The sequence below is a fragment of the Typopeltis vanoorti genome, chromosome 4 (genome assembly GCF_054136105.1).
Source record: "Typopeltis vanoorti isolate ZY-2024b chromosome 4, IOZ_Tvanoo_1.0, whole genome shotgun sequence".
Classification (NCBI taxonomy): Eukaryota; Metazoa; Arthropoda; class Arachnida; order Uropygi; family Thelyphonidae; genus Typopeltis; species Typopeltis vanoorti.
This window is the reverse complement of record NC_143552.1, coordinates 43,579,552-43,598,643: the sequence shown is the minus strand read 5'-3', so window position 1 is coordinate 43,598,643 and position 19,092 is coordinate 43,579,552. Positions and strand designations below refer to the sequence as shown.

Genomic DNA, 19,092 nt, shown 5'->3' with positions numbered 1-19,092 from the left:
TATAACATTTTAAGCGCTGTCACCTTCAAAGTAGCCCCTCCCTCTCTACTGGCGATACGCAGTTCCCAACGTTTCTTCCATTGTTGGAATGCATCCTGGACGTACTTTCTGTGATGGCAAGCAGTTCTTATCGTATTTTCCTGAATCTCTGCTATGGTTTGAAAACGACGTCCGTTCAAGTGGTTTTAAGTTTGGAAAACAGGAAAAAGTCTGGGGCTAAGTCTTCATTAGCAAGCAGTTCCTGCTTGGTTTCAAAACGGTTTTCTTTCCGGTCGTCAGTCAACAAACGAGGCACAAATTTTGCAATGACGCGATGCATCTGAAGTTTTTCAATCAAAATTTGATGGTAAGATCCCTTGCTGATGCCAACTTCGTCAGCAACTTCTCGGACAGTTAAACGACGATTTCCACGAATCGCCGCACAAGCTCTCTCGACATAGTCGCCGTCTGTTGATGTGGAAAGTTGTCCAGGCCTGGGCAGGCAGCAAAATTTCACACACACGTTCTTCAAGCTCTTTCATTGTCACTAATCCGAACAGCTTATGCAAGTATTTACTTCTGCGGATGTTAACTCGACGACTAATGCTCATAGAAGAACAGGGCAAATGACAGTTTGATGTTAAAACCTGCCGCTAGGTGTGCTCAGTAACCGCAGCGCGCTCTCTGTGCTGGTTGGAATACTATTTAAAAAGTTTTTTTAACACTACACCTCGCGTATATATAACTTATATATAATCAACAATGTGAATTCATCTAGCATTTCGGACATTAAGACGGGATTTAAAGTGAAAAGTGACTGCTGGGCCCTAACATTTTATATCTGATAATGTTAAACTATCGGTCAATATTGATTCTGATTAAGGTTGAAAGTGTAATGCGATGTTTTTTTTTTTAAACGCCTCCGTAACGCAATTGGAAGAACGACGGTACATTGCGCCCTTCGATTGGAATTGGCCTTAGTTCGATTCTCGTCGCGAGGGGAGGAATCTTTATGTGGAATTTTTCATTCGAAGGCGAGTTAGCCGATCTCATACGGAGGTAGCAGGGTTTTTTCATCCCGCACACAGACAAATCAACCCTTCAGAACACACGCAATTTACAGACAAAATATGCTACTTGTGGTGGTGGGCGGTAGATTTTTTACGGTAGAACTTTTTCATTTAATTCTAAAATACATTCTCGAGAGCTCAATTCCAAATATTGTAATACCACTGCATATTTTCCTCACAATTGCTATAAGTGTTGCTAGTTGAGGAGGTTTTCTAAATAAAATTGATTAAGAATTAACTACATTACTATGAAATAGACTTCGCCAATGTCATCATACCAGAAAACCAAGAAAAATAACATTTTAGAATATTGAAATTAAAATTTTACTTCAAAAATAAATATATTGTTTTAATTTATTTCATTATACGTCGTTTTGACTTTTTGTAGTATTTTTGGTATGTATTGAGAGGAGCGGCAAAAGCTGTAGCTACGCCACTGGACAAAGGTCGATGTATCCAAAAGTGACCGGTAATAAACTGCTTGCAAAATAGCATAATTTTTTTTTTTTTTAAATTAAATGATGCAAAATTCTCACTCTGTAGTAACTACTTATTACAAATTGCCGGCCTGATTGGCCGAGTGGTTAGAGCATGTTCGTTCTCCAGTCTCTTGGCTGTCTTTGGTCTTTTGAACGAGGTTTCCAGACCAAAATCAATAATACTGGAAATATGAATACACTATACGATTGCAAATAAAACTTTTGTGGGTGGGAACCACATAGAAAAAAATTATAACAAGTGTGTGTGGTGTGCACCCTCACCTCAGTGGATTCCGAATTTATATCATTATGACCCCCCCCCCCCCGTTAAGTTTAGATTTCCAAAGATGCCTGTCTTCTATCCTATTTCTAGTTTTAAATTTGCTTGGTGGGAATGTTAAATAGACTAGGGATATAGAGGATTTATCTCATGCACCTAATGCATTGAAATTCATCTCATTTCAAGACAATTGTAAATGTCCATGTTCATCGCATGATTTGAAGCCACAGCCTGTTGGAAAACAGATACGTCAACCACTTGAACAACCAAAGAAGGGAAGGTTATCACACACTCATGATTATTTTTATGAAAATAATGAATAATCAAAAATTCAACTCTGGTCAATATATAAACGATTATAAGAGATGGCAATCACAAAGTGTAATCATGAACTTTCCCATCACCTAACTTCCCAACAATTGGTATCATTAAAACACTAACCAATAGATCCTATAATCTTTGTTCCAGTGAATCCTCTCTTACAGCAGAACTTAATCATATACACATCTTCTTATCTAATTGCTATAGTTCCCACAGTATCAAAATAATAATAATAATCTTCCACCAATTTAGTAATGCTATCATTATGCCCTATGTCTGAGGCAGATCAGAAAAATTAGTTACTCTGAAAGACCTACAATCTCTGCATGGCTTTTGAGTCTCACTGAAAGCTTGCTACCCTTATGCATTCTTCATGTGCAAATTTTGTTTGCTTACACTGGAATAAAGGATTAAACCAAGAATGTAACATCTTGGCATCTAACAAAAACTTTCATGTTTTTATTTTAATATCAAGTCATAATTTGCTAGTGTCATAACATAAAATTTATGCTATTTTGATTTATATTTTTAGCATCAACTGGAATATGCAGATGGTGGTAGAGGTGACACTTGGATTGAAGTAAATCTTCGATATCCTGGAAAGTATAACAGAAATGTGGTAAGTGATTTTTACTAAAGGGATGAAAAAAATAATCCAAGCCAATTTTAGATAATGTTTAACCTAAGTCGATAATTATGACTACAAAAAAGGTAATAGTTAAGCTTATACACTGAAGGTGTCTTCCAAAAACGAGCTTTTTTTGAAAAACCTCCACTTCCTGTCATGGTTACTAATACTTTTTTTTTTTTTTGTGGTACCAAAATGCTTAACCCTGTGGAGGTCGCAGTCGAAAAAATTGCAGTGTAGGTCATGTGTATCTGAGAGATACATTCATTACTAGTATGTGCTAAAATGCGATAAAACTTGAAAATAAAAAACACTGCAAATATAATACATGGTGGTTTATTTATTTTCAATTACAATCTAGAAATTATTAAACAAATTAAAAAAAACTAAACAAATACTATACTGACATCGGAGTTTGTGGTATCTCTCAGATACAATTTACTATCAAATATCATGACTTCAAGGATATTTGAATAGGCATGTAGATATATTAAGGCAGAAGGAATTCATGTGGCATTATCAGGCATGCCACTATCATAGACTTAGAAACCAGCTTGCAGCTAGTAAGTACAGTGGATGAAGGATACTTAAGTATAAAAATCATTGACCGCAATTGTAGATTGTATATCTCATGAAGAAAACAAAGCAATTTTGGAGTCAAATGCTTTTGTTTTTGCAAGCTGGTTAATTTTTACAAAAAGTGTAACAAGAGCAGTGAAGGTAAGGTATAAACTGTTATTCTTTTCGTATTTTGCAAAGGCATTTGACAGGGTGTCATGTGACAAGTTTGTTTTTAAGTTAAACATCTGAATTTCTGTACTCAGATCTGGTCAGCAGGATTTGATTCAAGTGAAGTAACCTTGAAGAGGATATAGAGACAGATAACAAAAATGACATCAGTACTGTAATTTTGATTATGAGGGTAGATTGAGGACATGCACATTGCAAAGTTTAGTGTGAGGGGGAGGATACGATAGAGACATTTAAGCTGTTGAAGAGTTGTTATTGGATTAACACAGAGTAGGTTTTTTTTTGTATGCTAAAATGAAAGAAGGGAACAAGGACAAGTGGCCATTCCTGGAACTTATTATTATTACCAGTCTCTTCATGGAGTCAGTAGACATCGTGGGAGACCCAAACTATCAAAACAATATCTATCATATCTCTTCTTTAATTCATTTACAGATGAAGAACTCGCAACTGAGTCAGGCAATGCATTCCGCTCATTCACCACCCTCCAGGCAAAAAACCTTGTTCTCACACCCTTGTTAACCACACTTTTCCCTTTCATTTCCAGGGGTGACCTCTTGTTTTTCCATCACTATCACACAGCTGAAATATTTACCCTGCATCAATCTTATAAAAACCTTTTAGTAATTTAAATATTTCTATCATATCTCCTCTTCTTTGCCTATCAACCACAAGCTTTCAATCTATCAATGTAGGGAGCATTTTTTACATCACTCACCAACTTGGCACTCTCCTCTGAACCCTCTCCACAACCTCCTCATCTCCAAGTAATCCAGATGACCAGACTTGAGCACAGTAATCCAAATGTGGAAATATCAATGCCTTTATAAAGGGGAATAATAACCTCTTTATCTCTGGATGTTAGTGTGTTCTTCAATAACGAAGTAATCCTATGTGCAATCTTGGACACCTTAGCAATGTGCCCTCTGAACTTCAACTCCCTATCCACCAACACCCCCAGGTCCTTTAGTCTCATCAATCTCTTGGAGTACTGTTCCATCAATGTGGTACACAGCTGGTAGTCAAGTCTTTTAATCCCAAAATGTATAACTTTACACTTTTTCACATTGAACTGACATCCACCACCTTTTGCCAACTTATTTAAATCATCCTGCAAACTCTCAACATCAGCTTGATTTTTTTTATTGCATTTCATTTATGTACAAATTAAACAATAACAGCCCAAGCACAGAGCTCTGAGGCACATCACTGGTTACCTGCCTCATCTTGGACTCTACTCCTCTATACACTACTTGCTGGCATCTCTCCATGAGCCATTCTCTTATCCATATCACCAGTTTAGTATCCATCCCCCATCTGCTCTAATTTGTGCAACAATGTTCCATGGGATATCCTGTCAAAAGCCTTAGCAAAATCCAGTAGCATAACTGTGTAGCTATTTCCTTTGTCCAACTCAGATGTCATTCTATTATAAAAAGTTAATAGATTGCTAAGGCAGGATCGACCTTTAAAAAAACCATGTTGGTCCCTATAGAGCAGCATTTCTCAACCTTTTTGTCCTTGGAACCCTTGAAATAATATCAATGTTGTAGGGAACCCCAGTGATACATGATAATTATTATATATCACTGTTAGTATCTTTCTTTATTATTTATGAATTTAAAGATCATGAGGAAAACAATAAGTGCTATAATAACTTTATCGTTTATTTGTAATTTCAAAATAAGAGAAAGTAAAATGTCATATAAACAAAAATGTGCCAAAGAATTGTTATTTTTGAAACAAATATGAATAATAAAGTTTAATTTTCTAATGTGAAACCTGTGCTTGTATTTTAGTACGCAAACACATAATTCGTGGTCGGATTGTAGATAAATAAACATGAATTTCATCTTCAATAGAAAGGAGACGATTTCTGTATTTGCTCTTAATACTTGTCAAACAAGAAAAAGCTTGCTCACACATGTAAGATGTTGAAAACTGCAGCAATATATTTATTGATTTCCTATGAATAGTAGGATACTCTTCTTTAACAGAAATCCAGAACTTGTCCAGGGATAGGTCAGTAAATCTCATCTTGAATGTACAATCAGATTGCAGCCTACAAAGTTCTTTCTCCTCTCTTAAAGTCAAGTTCTCAGGATGAGCAGAAGATTCAGAATGGATCTCTCTCGCTCAATGATACATTTGCGTTGGAAGGAATGGAAAATAATGTTAGTTTTATCCAGTTCTTCCAGGTGGGTTACAATAAGACTTGAAATTTGATGATATCCTTCTTTACCATTAAGCCCCACCAGTAATTGAAACATATCAAGATTCCCTCCTTTTGCAATATGATTTTTCCAAAGATTCAGCCTTCTTTTAAATCCAAGAATTTTGTCACTTGAAGTTAATATATTTTCTCCAGGGCCCTGCAGTGACTTGTTCAGCATATTAATGTAATGTAAAATGTTGTAATGAAAAATGGCTAAATAGGCTAGCATCTGCACCCACTTTTGATCTTCAAAACACTTGGCAAAATCTTGTTTATTGTTTTCTTGAAAATATCTTTGCAATTCATCTTTTAGCTAAACACCCTATTTAGAACTTTTCCTCTATTTAGTCACTGGATTTTCGTATAGAGCAAAAGATTTATATGCTCTTTGTCCAGGTTTTTTTAAACATTCTGGAGTGAACTGGCCTTTGTTTAATGAAGTTAACAAAAATTGTGGCATCATCAAAAACTTTTTTTTCAGTTCATCTGTGTCAGTGTGTCCCAGGGAGAATGATAGCAGGGGTGGCCTCTTGTGGGAATGGATACTTGGGAGAAGGGAGACGACATCAGGTAACACTGAGCCCAGTGGAGTCTAGAGGGGATAATGCTGGGTATAGAAACAATGGCATTTATATGCTTTATACTAATGCCAGGAGTATCCAGAATAAGGGAGAGGAATTGGTGGCGCAGATAGCATCAGCCTGGCCAAAAATTATTGGGATCACTGAGACGTGGTTGACAGAAGAGGATATAATAACAGGAATAGAAGTCGCTGGGTACAGCATTTTTTGGCAGGATAGGAGAGGAAAGCGTGGTGGTCGGGTACTGCTTATGATAAGTGACGACCTATGTCCTCTAAGAGTGGAGGCTTTGGAAGGAAGTGAGACAAATGATTTTGAGAGCATATGGTGTGAGGTGGAGGTAGGCAAGACAGGATATTTAGTGGGGTGTTGCTACAGACCCAGGAGCACAGAGGATGGGAACAGGAGATGTTTAGACAACTAAGTTTGGCAAGTGCAAGAAGAATGATTATGGGAGATTTTAACTACAGCAGTATAAATTGGAGAGAGGAAGATGCATGTAGCAATAGGGGAATGGAATTTCTAGAATTCTTGAAGGACAAATGTCTTAGGCAACATGTAACAGAGGGAACAAGAGGTTCAAGAGTTTTGGATTTGGTTATAGCATCAGAAAAGTTGATAATGACTGAGATGACATCTCTCCCACCAGTTGGGAGAGTGACCATATGGTTTTGACTTGGAAAATGAATAGACATGCAGGAGTATCAAAGAGATGGGAACTTATGTCGAATTATAAAGCAGGTGATTAGAATAGTCTTAGACGTCAACTTCGGGAAGTTTCATGGAGGGAGGAATTGGAAGGCCGGGACATCGTTAATGCGTGGGAAATTGTGAAATAATATTTGTTAGCAGCAATGGTAAGTTGTATACCACGAGTGAAGAAGAGAACACAATTTGGAGTAAAGTGGATGACAAACAATATTAAACAGGAATTGCATATGAAAAAGAGGCTATGGAAGAGATATAAGGAGACAGGTGAAGAGAAGATGCATGAAGAATATAAGACACAGGCCAGAAGAGAGGCTAGTGTGGTAAGGAAGGCGAAACTGGAATATGAGAGGAGATTGGCCCTAAGATCCAAAAAAAATCCTAGGGAATTTTTTTAGCTATGTGGCCAGTAGGAGAAATGACTGTGGAAGAATGATACTGTGGGATAAAAATGGGAATAGAGTGACTGATGCAGAGGACATAGTGGAATTGTTCAATGAACACTTTATTGGAGTATTTCATCCTGGAGGAGTCAGTTTTAATGATAGAGGGATAGGGCAGGTTAGAGGCTTAGAGGTACAGGAGGAGAGCGTGTTTCAGATACTGAGTACTCTGGATGTCAGTAAAGCTTTGGGACTGGATGGTATTTCACCACGAGTTTTGAGAGAATGTGCTAGAGAACTGATAGTGCCTTTAACCTGGCTTTTCAATGAAAGTCTGGCTGTGGGAAAGGTGCCCAGGGAATGGAAGGAAGGTGAGATAGTGCCATTGCATAAGGGTGGTAACAGACTGCTAGTGTCTAATTATAGGCCAGTTTGTATGTCATCAGTAGTTAAGATCTTGGAGAAAGTAGTGAGGGACCATATACAGCATTGGGCAGATGAGGGTAATGTTATCTGTGAGAGTCGACATGGATTTGTTAAAGGGTGCTCTTGTTCTAGCAATATGCTAGCCTTTTATAATAAAGTTACAAGAACATTATGAGGGAAAGGCATATACTGCAATTTTCTTAGACTTAAGTAATTTAAGTCTAATATTTAAGTTGCAGCACATGGGTCTGGATGTCTGATTGGTCAACTGGATTCAAAATTGGCTGTCTGAAAGGTATCAGAGTAAATTGTGTATGGTGGAGCAGTTTCAAGGAGGCAGAGGGGCACAAATGGAGTTTCACAGGACTCAGTACTAGGACCTATATTGCTTAACCTTTATATCAATGACATTGCAAGGGGATATTAAGTTGTTTGCAGATGATGTGAAGCTGGGAAGGATTATTAGTAATAGTGCAGATGTGGTAGCCCTGCAAGAGGATTTGAATAAGCTAGATTAATGGGCAAATGAATGGGGATGTCAGTTTAATGCAGCAGAATGTAAGGTTTTGAGGTTTGGGAAACATCGATGGGATGCTGCATCCTCTATGGGAGGAGTTATACTGGAGGAAGTAGGGGAGACAAGAGATCTGGGGTTGATGATTGATAGAAACCTGAAGTTTAGGGGACATATTGCAAAGGTGGTGAAGGTATGTTACCTTCACCACCACCTGCAATTACGAGAAGGACACTGACCTGCAGAGATAAAAGGGTTATCATTCCATTGTATAAGTCTCTGATCAGACCACACTTAGACTATTGTTCTCAGATTTGGTCCCCAGGATTTGAATTAATTGGAAAGGGTACAAGGAAGGTTATGAGGATCGGCTGAGGGAATGTGGACTGCAGAGTTTGGTGGATAGAAGAAGTGATATGATTGAGACTTTTATTGTTATTATTTAAGTGTTGAGAGGTGGTTACAGGGTTGATACTGGGGGGGGGGGGTTCTTTTGCTTGGTTGAACAGCAGGAAGGAGTGATGACAAGAGGCCATCCCTGGAAGTTATGAAAGGAAACTGTGAGCAAGAGGGTGAGGAGTGGTTTCTTTGATGAAGGGTGGTTGAACCGTGGAATGCATTGCCTGATGGAGTGGTGAAAGCGAGAACGGTCAATGAGTTTAAGGAGTGGTATGATAGACTTTGTGTTTCTTAGGAAGGACCTCCCACGATGAGTCTTTTGACTCCATGGAGGCCTGAATAATAATAATAATCTCCAAGCGATTTTGACATCAAAACTTCTCTGTGAATAAAACAGTATTATTATTATTTGACACCTCCAAGGAGTCCAAAGACTCATCGAGGGAGAGTGTGCGAACAGCATCGAACAATTGGTCCCCTTCCAACTACTAACTGCGCTCAAACTTACTTAACTGAGCCATTAGTAGCAGAGGCTCTACTAATCGACCAACCTTTGCCGGCACTGATGTTGTCTCAACCTATGTTGAGACAACATCAGCATTTTCTTCTTTTACATGAGAAACAACTCTTATGGAGCTATGGATAGAGCACCATCAGTACAGATGCCAATACAGTTCTTCCAAGAAAGACCTTTTGTTTTCAGATATGAGGATAAAATATTGAATATATCTATTCCTCTGCTTGTCTTAGGTAATTCTTTACAACAGAGAAAGTTTTCTTGAATTTCACCCTCATTAATAAATCTTACAAAAGCTACAATGTAATAGTTGTTGGTAAGATCTGATGACTCGTCAACTTGGATGGAAAAACTGCTATTTTTCAGTTTATCACACAAAACCACCTCGACGTCATTTGACATATCATGTATACGTTGACTTTTCATACTGTATGAAAGTGGAATATTTTCAATTTCTCGTACTGCATCTTGTCCCAGCATTTTACCCACTATAATTTTACACGCTGGCATTATTTGGTTCTCACCAACTCGCTGGCCTGGTTGGCCCAGTGGTTAGTGTATCTGCTCTTCAGCCAAAAGACTGCGGGTTCGAATCCCGCTGTGGGCATGGATGCTTGTGATTCTGTGGAAATACTAGTGGTGGTGGCGGGCGGTAAATGACGTTGGTGTAGTTGGTGGATTGAGTTGTGGAGTAGGTGTCCTCCCTTGATGAGTCTTTGGACTCCCTGGAGGTGCTGCATTATAATAATAACTGTGACTTTTCTGTGCAATAATTTTTGCTGCCAAATAACTTGCTTCCTGAGCCTTTTCACTGACACTGAATTTATTCATAAAAACTGCACTCTGTTTCTTTCGAGATTGCAATAGCGTTGCAACTCTAAAATCGCAATGAAAATATCATTGTGATTTTTCATGAAATGTCTTTTAAATTTTGCTGGAGCCATTGCTGTATTTGAAAGTTGTTTGCCACAGACGAGACACAGTGGAAGAGGACAGTCTGGATCACTAGTCAATGTGAAGCCCATTGATAAGTAATTTTCATTGTAAAGACGAACCTTATTTGTGTTTTGAAAATCGGTATGAGATTCTAATTCTTCACCACTAGCCTCTTCAGAATTGTCTGGATTTTTTCTCTTCAAAAATTTCCACATTTTAACAGTTAGAAATTTCTATAAAATAAAAAATATAAAAAAGATGATAAATCAAAATTAGACTAATAAAACTGAAACACAAAACATAAAGAAAAGAAATGCATGTGAAAATGGAGAGAGAGAAAATGGAACAATTCCAGTATATGGTGATCATTGTTTACATCACGCAAAACACTTATGTAACCTTCACCATTCAGAACAAACTATCAATATATCTATGAAAGTATGAATATATTTTCATAGGTTAGCTAACAGTGGTTGTTGTGCAACTCAAACGAAATTGGTCTTGAAATGATAAAAACACTTAATACATGCAACACTATCATTAAAGGTATTAGTTTTTAAACAAAATTGATGATTAAATTAAAGGATCAAGAAAATTAGTTTATAAAACAGATTCAGTTATGTTAGTAATATAATATTTAGTAAATAAAAATATAATAGAAAAATTATAATAAAAAGAAATTAAACAATCATGAAAAATTGGGTGACCCCCCATTAATGCATAAGTACCAAATAATGTAAGTAATAATATTATTTAAACATAATTATTTATTTGAGTTTAACTTTCATAAACACATAACACCTAAATGCACAATTTGTAACGATATAACTAATAAATTGATGAAATAACAAAAATAGATTGCTCAAACTATCGAAATAAAGGAGTAACCTTCCCAAAAATGACCGTAAAGTGGAGTTTAGCCGAGAAAACATACAAACTTTTCATATTAATGAGTGAATATGTACCTACATGCTAGAAAACACATAGGATTGATAAGAGACAGACTAAGCTTCTCGCGTTTCTTGCTTGCACTGACTCATAAGCTACACTAGCTAGCACTAGAACTAGCTCCAGTTGCCATATGATAAGTGGATCACGGACAGAATCGCCTTTCATCCTAGTGGGAGTTAATACAACTAACCCGAACTCGAATTTATTCCTTTCAGAGAGCATTTATTATTTTCTTCCACTGTTTAAGTTCATTTATTTGCCACTGCTATTCATTATTATTTCTTGCAGAACCCTAGGGTTCCGTGGAACCTCGGTTGAGAAACGCTGCTATAGAGCATCATATTCTGATCCGCCCATTCTTGAATTCTGTCTTTGACCAACTTTTCCAATACTTTTACCACCACACCTGAGATGGTGATTGGTCTGCAATTAACTACCGCAGTCTTAGAGCTACCTTTATGCAAAGGTGGCTCTAAGACCTTTCCTCCCTTCCACTCCCTAGGGACCATACCAGAGTTAAAACTTAAGTTAAATAACCAAATAAGAGGTGTTGATTCCTTTGCACATACATGCAACACCCAAGCTGATATTCCATCTAAACCTACAGCAGTATTTGCTTTTCAATTTTGCAATATACTGAGTACCTCTGATTTATTAACTTCAATTCTCACATTAGTTATTGCTACAGGTACAGAGATATCCTCACTTGGGTGATAGACTTTTGAAAAGTGATCACTCAGTAACTCTACTATTACATCTGAATTGGTCACAATAACTTCCAAAAGGAAGTAGTGAGTAAAAGGTAAGAAGTAAGTTTTTTTTGCATGGAAATTGTTTGGAGCATGGAATGCATTGTTTGAGAGGATGATAAAAGTGCAAACTGTGGATGAGTTTAAGGAGTTCCACACTAGACTTTGTTGACTAGCATTGACTTTCTACGATATATCTTTTGACTCCATGGAAGTCAATAAAATGATAACAATTTATTTTTGAAATTTAGTAGATTTAATCCAAATTTTGTTGGCTGAGTTGTAAGGGATATGAAGGTCTATATTATCTATTAAACAAAAGAAACCTGTTACAGGTATTCTTGTGTAAGTGGCTGCATAATGACATCATTTTAACTAAAACTTTCAGCCTCTTAAGCAGAGGATTGCTAGAATTGTTTTATGAATATCAAAGATAGGTGTTTAGGCTCAGTTATGGTTAACTTATTATTAATCTTTTCATCTATTAGTTTTTCTTAAGGTGACAGCAAGTTGATCAAGAGACAGTATTTGCTAAGAATAAAATGTAGATTTGATGTTTATTATTGTACAAGCACACCTACATGGAGTCAGAAACCTCATCACAAGAGACCCAAACTATCTACACAATCTGTTATACCTCTCCTTGAACCAATTAACGACATGGCACTCAGAATTGAATCTGGCAACCCATTCCATTCATTTACCACTCTCCAACTGAAAAATCTAGTCTTTATACCCTTACTGACCACATTCTTATTCAACTTCCAAGGATAACCTCTTGTTCTGTCTCCTTTCTTGCCAGTTGCTGAAACATTTCCTCTGCATCAATCCTATAAAACTTGTTAAGCAAATTAAATGTCTCTATCCTATCCTATCACTTCTGAAACCCACAAAATCCTCAATCTATCCTGATAGGGATTATTCCACGGATCACTCACCATCTTGATCACTTGCCTCGGAATCCTCTCTGCCACTTTCTTATCTCTAAGAAAGCCAGGAGACCAGACCTGAGCACAATGATCCAGACATGGACATTATCAAGGCCTTATAAAGAGGATAACTTCCTTATTTCTACTTCTTAATGTGATTTTTTCAATAGCAGTCATTTTATGAGCTGCCTTGGCAATCTTAGCAGTATGCTGTCTAAACTTCAACTCTGTCTCATACCACACCCAAATGCCTAGCTTCATCAATTTCCCGGAGTACAGTTTAATCAGTGTGGTACACAGCTCGTAATTGATTTATCTCAAGATACATGACTTTACAATTTCTCCACATTAAATTGATATTCATTATCTTTTGCCCATACTGACAGTCTGTTTAAATCATCTTGCAAGCTCTCTACATCATCTTGATTAACTGTTACTCTTCCCAATTACATCATCAGCGAACAACTGAATGGTCTTGAATTCTTTTAACTCGGCATTCAATATGTCAGCCAATGAATTCTGGTTTTTACCTATTTCTTATCCTCTTTATCCTTCATAGTACCCATGGTAACATTTGGTGAATGTGGTGGGTTGTTCACTGCAGGTAGTACTTGCAGTTGACTCCCTGCACTTCCATCTCAGTATGGTATTGCTGATTGCATGGATTTATCTATTGTCCAGGTCATCCTATCGGAATGTCTCTTTCAAAATCCACCAGTTCCCTTCTTGCAGCCATTTCTCCCAGACACAGTTGCACTGATATGGAGGAATATGATAATTGGAGGAATATGACACTTGAGTGTCATATTCCTCCAATTTATACAGGCTACAAAGATGTTACATGGCATGATGCACCTTGCCCATGGGAGTGTCCAATGACTTCTTTCCAAGCAATATTTGGCAATGCCATGATCAGAGAGGCATACTGGTTAAGCAAGCAATGAAAGCATCTTTCTTAGGTATAAAGATTCATGATGTAACTGAAGTAGTATTAAGAAAATAAAATGGGTCAGTGATGTAACTGCATTAATTGGAATGCATAACTTGAGAGAAGAATAATATAGTATGAGAAAAAACATGAGAGTTGTTGAGTGAGGTGAAAAGATTGTCAAGAGTAAAAACTGAGTCTTTTGCCGCAGTATGACAAGTGTGAGCTGAAGAGGAGAGGTGAAATTCAGATAAGTCAATAATAGGAGAATAAGTGTGCAGTATTTAGATATATGGAGTGACTTTGGAAAATATTAGGCAAAAGAGTGAATGTGAATTGTCAGGGACACTAGATGTCTGGGTGGTTGTTATGAATGTGTACGTTAAATTAAGTGTTAGAAATTGTAAGTCTAATGACAAAATGATAGAGAATGACTGACTCCAAGAATGAATCCTTTTGCACTTTACACTGTTATGGATATCATAATGTAAATTGCCACCTTCCTCCTTATATGGGAAGAGGATTTGATTCAAGATTCAGCTCAATTCATTCATTCATTTCGTCTGGTGATTCAATGGCCATGAGCCCCTTTTACGGGGAGGTATGCCACCACCTCAATCCTCCCCCCCCCCCCATTTTTATCCGGGCTCGGGACTGGCACAGCTGACAATTCAGACCTATGGTTGGAGGGATTGTCTTAAGTATTCCTGACTGTATCTGTCTGTTCACGGGGGTCTGGTTTGCCTGCTTGCAGGAGGAAAATCCCAAGATAAACTGGGAGGAAAACCCTGCTGTCCATGCCCAATACTGGCTAGCTTGGCTTTGGCTGAGGAAGATCCTTCAGCTCCTCACGTTGTTGACAGGAATCGAACCTAGGACACTCCTACTACAGGCATATGGTTGCGAAGCACATAGCCATTAGGCTAACCATGTGGACATCAGCTTAGTAGTTGGCTCTCATGTGTATCAACTAATGCCACAATAATCAGGAAATAAAGGAAAGGAGTCTTTAGCATTAGTGGATCATAACCATTAATGTCTGGGTGAGGGGAAATATTGTTACAGGAATAGAATGTGATAGGTTCAATTTATTTAGGGATGACAAACAAGATAAGAAGGATGAGGCAGTACTACTAATGAATGTAGAGGATTAAATCCAACAAGAATAGTAATCTTTGGTGGTGGTCACAGTATTAGTAATATAGGAAATGGGTTTGAGGCTCTAGATTAGTGATAGCTGTTGAAAGTATTTCCACTTGGTTATACTATAAATTAAAGATACCAAGAAGTTATATACTTGGTTTAATCCTTTATCCAAGTTTTCCAACAACTCTCATCCAGAGTATTTTAATAATAAGGTGTGACACCTTTTCGCAACTTGTATGTAAAAATATGACTTCTGCATTGCTTCAAAACTGGTATCACCTTTGGGTCTGACTCCCATTGATGAGACATCAATAAAGGTTGAAACTGGACTGGGTAGTGAACCTTCCCATAATGCATAGCATTATACATATCCGTAAGGATATGTGCTTTGCATTATGGGATACTAAGGCAAGTGATGTGAAGTCATACACCTTACCACGAGTTGCCCCAGTCCTGAAAATAGTTCACATGCAAACTTGTTCGCTTACACTTGGATAAAAGATTAAACCAAGTACGGTAAAACCCTGAAGTTACGTGGTAGGTGGGACGACCAATAAAAAGCGCGCAAGTCGAATTTGCATAACTCGGGGTATAATTTTGCATGTAATTTATATATACAAACATACAATTGGGACCAAAGGTTTACAAAAACACCTATATTTTTTAAGAAATATAATCATAATTGTAGTTTTTCGTACATAAAAAAAAAAAAAAAAAAAGTTATTTCAACGTCAATGGTTTCATAAAATCTAATAGATTCGTCTGACAGCATAATGTCTTTTTCTTGTCACGCAAAATTTCTTCATAGCAAGTTAATGATTTTTTTATTCCTTGTCTTGTGGCTACAATTCATTCCTCATTAGAATCTATGTCCTCCAAAATCTGTAAACCTTTCATTTGTGATTGTTCTTACTGTGGATTCCTGTAGATCAAACTTCTTTGCTAGCTCACAAATTTTCATTCTGCCTTCAAAATCCTTAATAATGTTCAGTTTTGTTTCCAAAGTCAATGTTTTTCTTTTCTTGCTAGCTGTAGAAGAATCGGACTTGCTTATTTTGGATGACATTATTATTTTTTATGTGATAAAATTTTTTATCAAGAACATAACATTAAACAATCGCAAGGTTTGTAGACTATAAAAATTGTGTGTGAATGGAGACCGCGCGAAACACGTCAGACGAATCTATTAGATTTTATTCATTCACAGTTGTTCACAGCATGTACGACACTGGTGAATGTGGCCGGCGCCTGAAAGATACGACTAGTAGTGAGGCGTGAAGTGGGATGGGAATACGTACATATAAGAAACCGCATAACTCCGGATTCACGTAAGTCAGGGTATGACTGTATATAATTTCTTGGTATCTTTAATTTACACTGATGACGTGCTCGTTCAATAATTCCACTATATTCTTTGCAGCTGTTAGTCTGTCGCCATGATTATCCATCAGTGTTAATCTGCTATTATTATTCTTCCTCTTGCTAGCAGAAAAATTCCTTTGAGTTAACCTTGGCCTGTCCAGGTTCATTCTGCACGTTTTTTTTCTTTACCATGCTTGTCACTTTCCTAGCATGCACTTTATACACTTTATGGGTCTGATCACAACCAACTGCCTCATACCTCCTCCATAACATCTTATTTTCCAGCACAGCTTCTTTAATTTCACTGTTGCTTATTTAATTTCACTGTTGCTCACTTCTATTCTACTTATTCACTTAACCCTTGGTATGCACTCATACGTTGCTTTTGTCAGATACTACCTTGTGAATTTTTCATGCATTGTCAACATCTTTTCTGCTCAGCTCATCTACCCAACATACTGATGCTAACTGACTACAGAGTTTCCTATAATCATCTGCTTTATGCTTCCACATGTATCTATTTTTGGCAGTGACCTTTTCTGGTTTCATCACTTCCCAAACAAGTACCTCATGATCACTCTCGCCAACTAGTAGCAATGTCAACACTTATTAACAACTACATCTTGTGAATTATCCCTAAATTCAAAACATTAAAGCCTCTAGTTGCTTCAGTCATATACTGCTTAAGATACTTACTCTCAGAAATTCCCCAAACTCTCTCTCTCTCTCTCTCTCTCTCTCTCCTTGTTCCCATATACTATCTCCTCCTTCTTGTAATTAAAGTCTCCCATCAGGATCGTCTTCTTTTTATATGCCCAATTAATTTGCCTAAACATTTCGCAATCGGTATTCCCCGGCCTATAACAGGATCCTATTAGATGGTTAAAGCAAGAACGGTCAATGAGTTCAAGAAGTGGTATGATAAACTTTGTTTCCTGAAAACGACCTCCCATGATGAGTCTTTTGACTTCATGGAGGCCTGGATTATAATAATAATATACTAACCTGTTTATTTCAACTTCACACCGCATAGATTCAAAATTTGTGCATGCACTATCAACTTCCACACTTTGCAGACACAATTCCTATGTAGTCATTAACAGCACTCCCCCCCCTCCTCTTTTCATATTTCTATCCTTCTAGAACATTATATATCTTTCTAATTCTATTTTTGACATCAAATCCTCCTCAGACAACCAAATTTCGCTTATTCCAATTTTTTTTTTTTTTTTTTTTGGGCATACATCTCAATCAATGCAACAAACTCAGCACTCTTGTTTCAAATGCTCCTTACATTTATGTATAAACATAACAATCGCTGTGTGTTTGAGGCCATTCTACCAGGACCAACATTCTCTATTCCAGCTGATATATCTCTAACTCTCTCTCTCTCTCTCTGGTCTTGACCACTCCTGCTTCTCCAATCCTGACTCTGATTTCCATATACTATCCACATATTAGGAAAAGTTTTTGTGGTGACATGAGACAAATAACTGAGTTATTTGCAAAAAAGAAATTAATGAACATCAGAGTTAGTTAATTAATAAATGAAAAGGTGGTAAAAAGGGATTTGAAGTTGAATTATGATAGAAGATGGATAACATCTGGGAAAGTGATAATGCTGTTCAGGTATGATCAAACAAAGTTTGTGCCTGAAAATTTCAATAGTAAGTTGAGAAGAGTTGAATTGCATGATGGCTAATTTATGTAATGAAAAAGATGTGCATTAAGGAGGACATTAATATATGGAGCAGATATGAAGGGAATCTGCAATAGTGTACTTTTTTTTTTTTAATTTAACATTTTTTTTTTTTTTTTTTTACATAATCCAGATACTCTGTTACAGACACTAAACATGGAAGGTTTTCAAACCACTTAAGGCCAATAAGTGGGGCAGTGGTTTCGTACTGGGGTGATAAAAATCATCTCCAATCTATAGACATTCACAAATATCCATGCTCATAATGGGATTCAGACTTGAAGCATGTTAGTTGGAGAGTATGTATATTAACCAATAAGTCAGTCAGGCCAACATGGAGTTTTTGAATGAGACTGCACACAAAAAGAACAGTGTGTGTGTGAGTGAGATTATGGTATAGTTGCAAAATGCATAAATGGGGGAGAAGATGAGAGTAAGAAATAGGAAAATGAGTGGTGAGCAAGGGTGGCTCATGCATAGGCACTGCGGAACTGCAGCACCTCCAATTTTTCTCGGTACATAAATATATTTATTAATTTATATTTGCTTGTAATATTTGATTTTATCATCTACAATTCTCTTATTTTGTATAAAAAATAATAAAAATTCATTGTGTTGCACTTAGGAGGGCCATGGACGCTAACAGCACTATGTTTACCACAGTGCCATATTGCTACGTGTGCAAGCATATGCACATCATAGTGAGATGCGAGCTATTACCGTAATGCAGCCTGTCTGTCCTGCAGTTCCTCTGTTGTTTATATGCAGTTTGCACCAGTAGTAGAGTCTTCATAGTGCTTATCGTGTTTACTCAGTTTTCTTTAAATATTTGGACATTACAATTAAAGACATTACGTTTGTTATAGTTTTTATTTTAGAACATTATTGGGGTTATTATAATGGATTTTATTTTTAAGTAATTTTGAATTATACCAAACTGTATAATTTTATCGATAATAAACAATATTTTTTCATGTTTATTTATTTTTTTAAATTTTTATTATAATTTTGATATTTTATCCAAACACGTATGCACTATACTTACAGTGTGTGTGTGTGTGTGTGTATTTCAAAAGTTGCAGCATCCCCATGATTTCAAGCCACGAGCCGCCACTGGTGGTGAGAGAAAAGTGTAGCATTGA

The 19,092-nt window shown here is 36.9% G+C and overlaps 1 protein-coding gene across 2 annotated transcripts in view; it reads left to right on the top strand.

The window, feature by feature from the left end:
- Positions 1-19,092, top strand: part of LOC150107264 (uncharacterized) — a 151,458-nt gene that overhangs the window by 56,284 nt on the left and 76,082 nt on the right. For both annotated transcript variants that reach the window (XM_090391116.1, XM_090391115.1), the window contains exon 4: positions 2,662-2,748. In XM_090391116.1, coding sequence (XP_090247242.1) covers positions 2,662-2,748 — 87 coding nt within the window. The remainder of the gene's footprint in view (positions 1-2,661; positions 2,749-19,092) is intronic.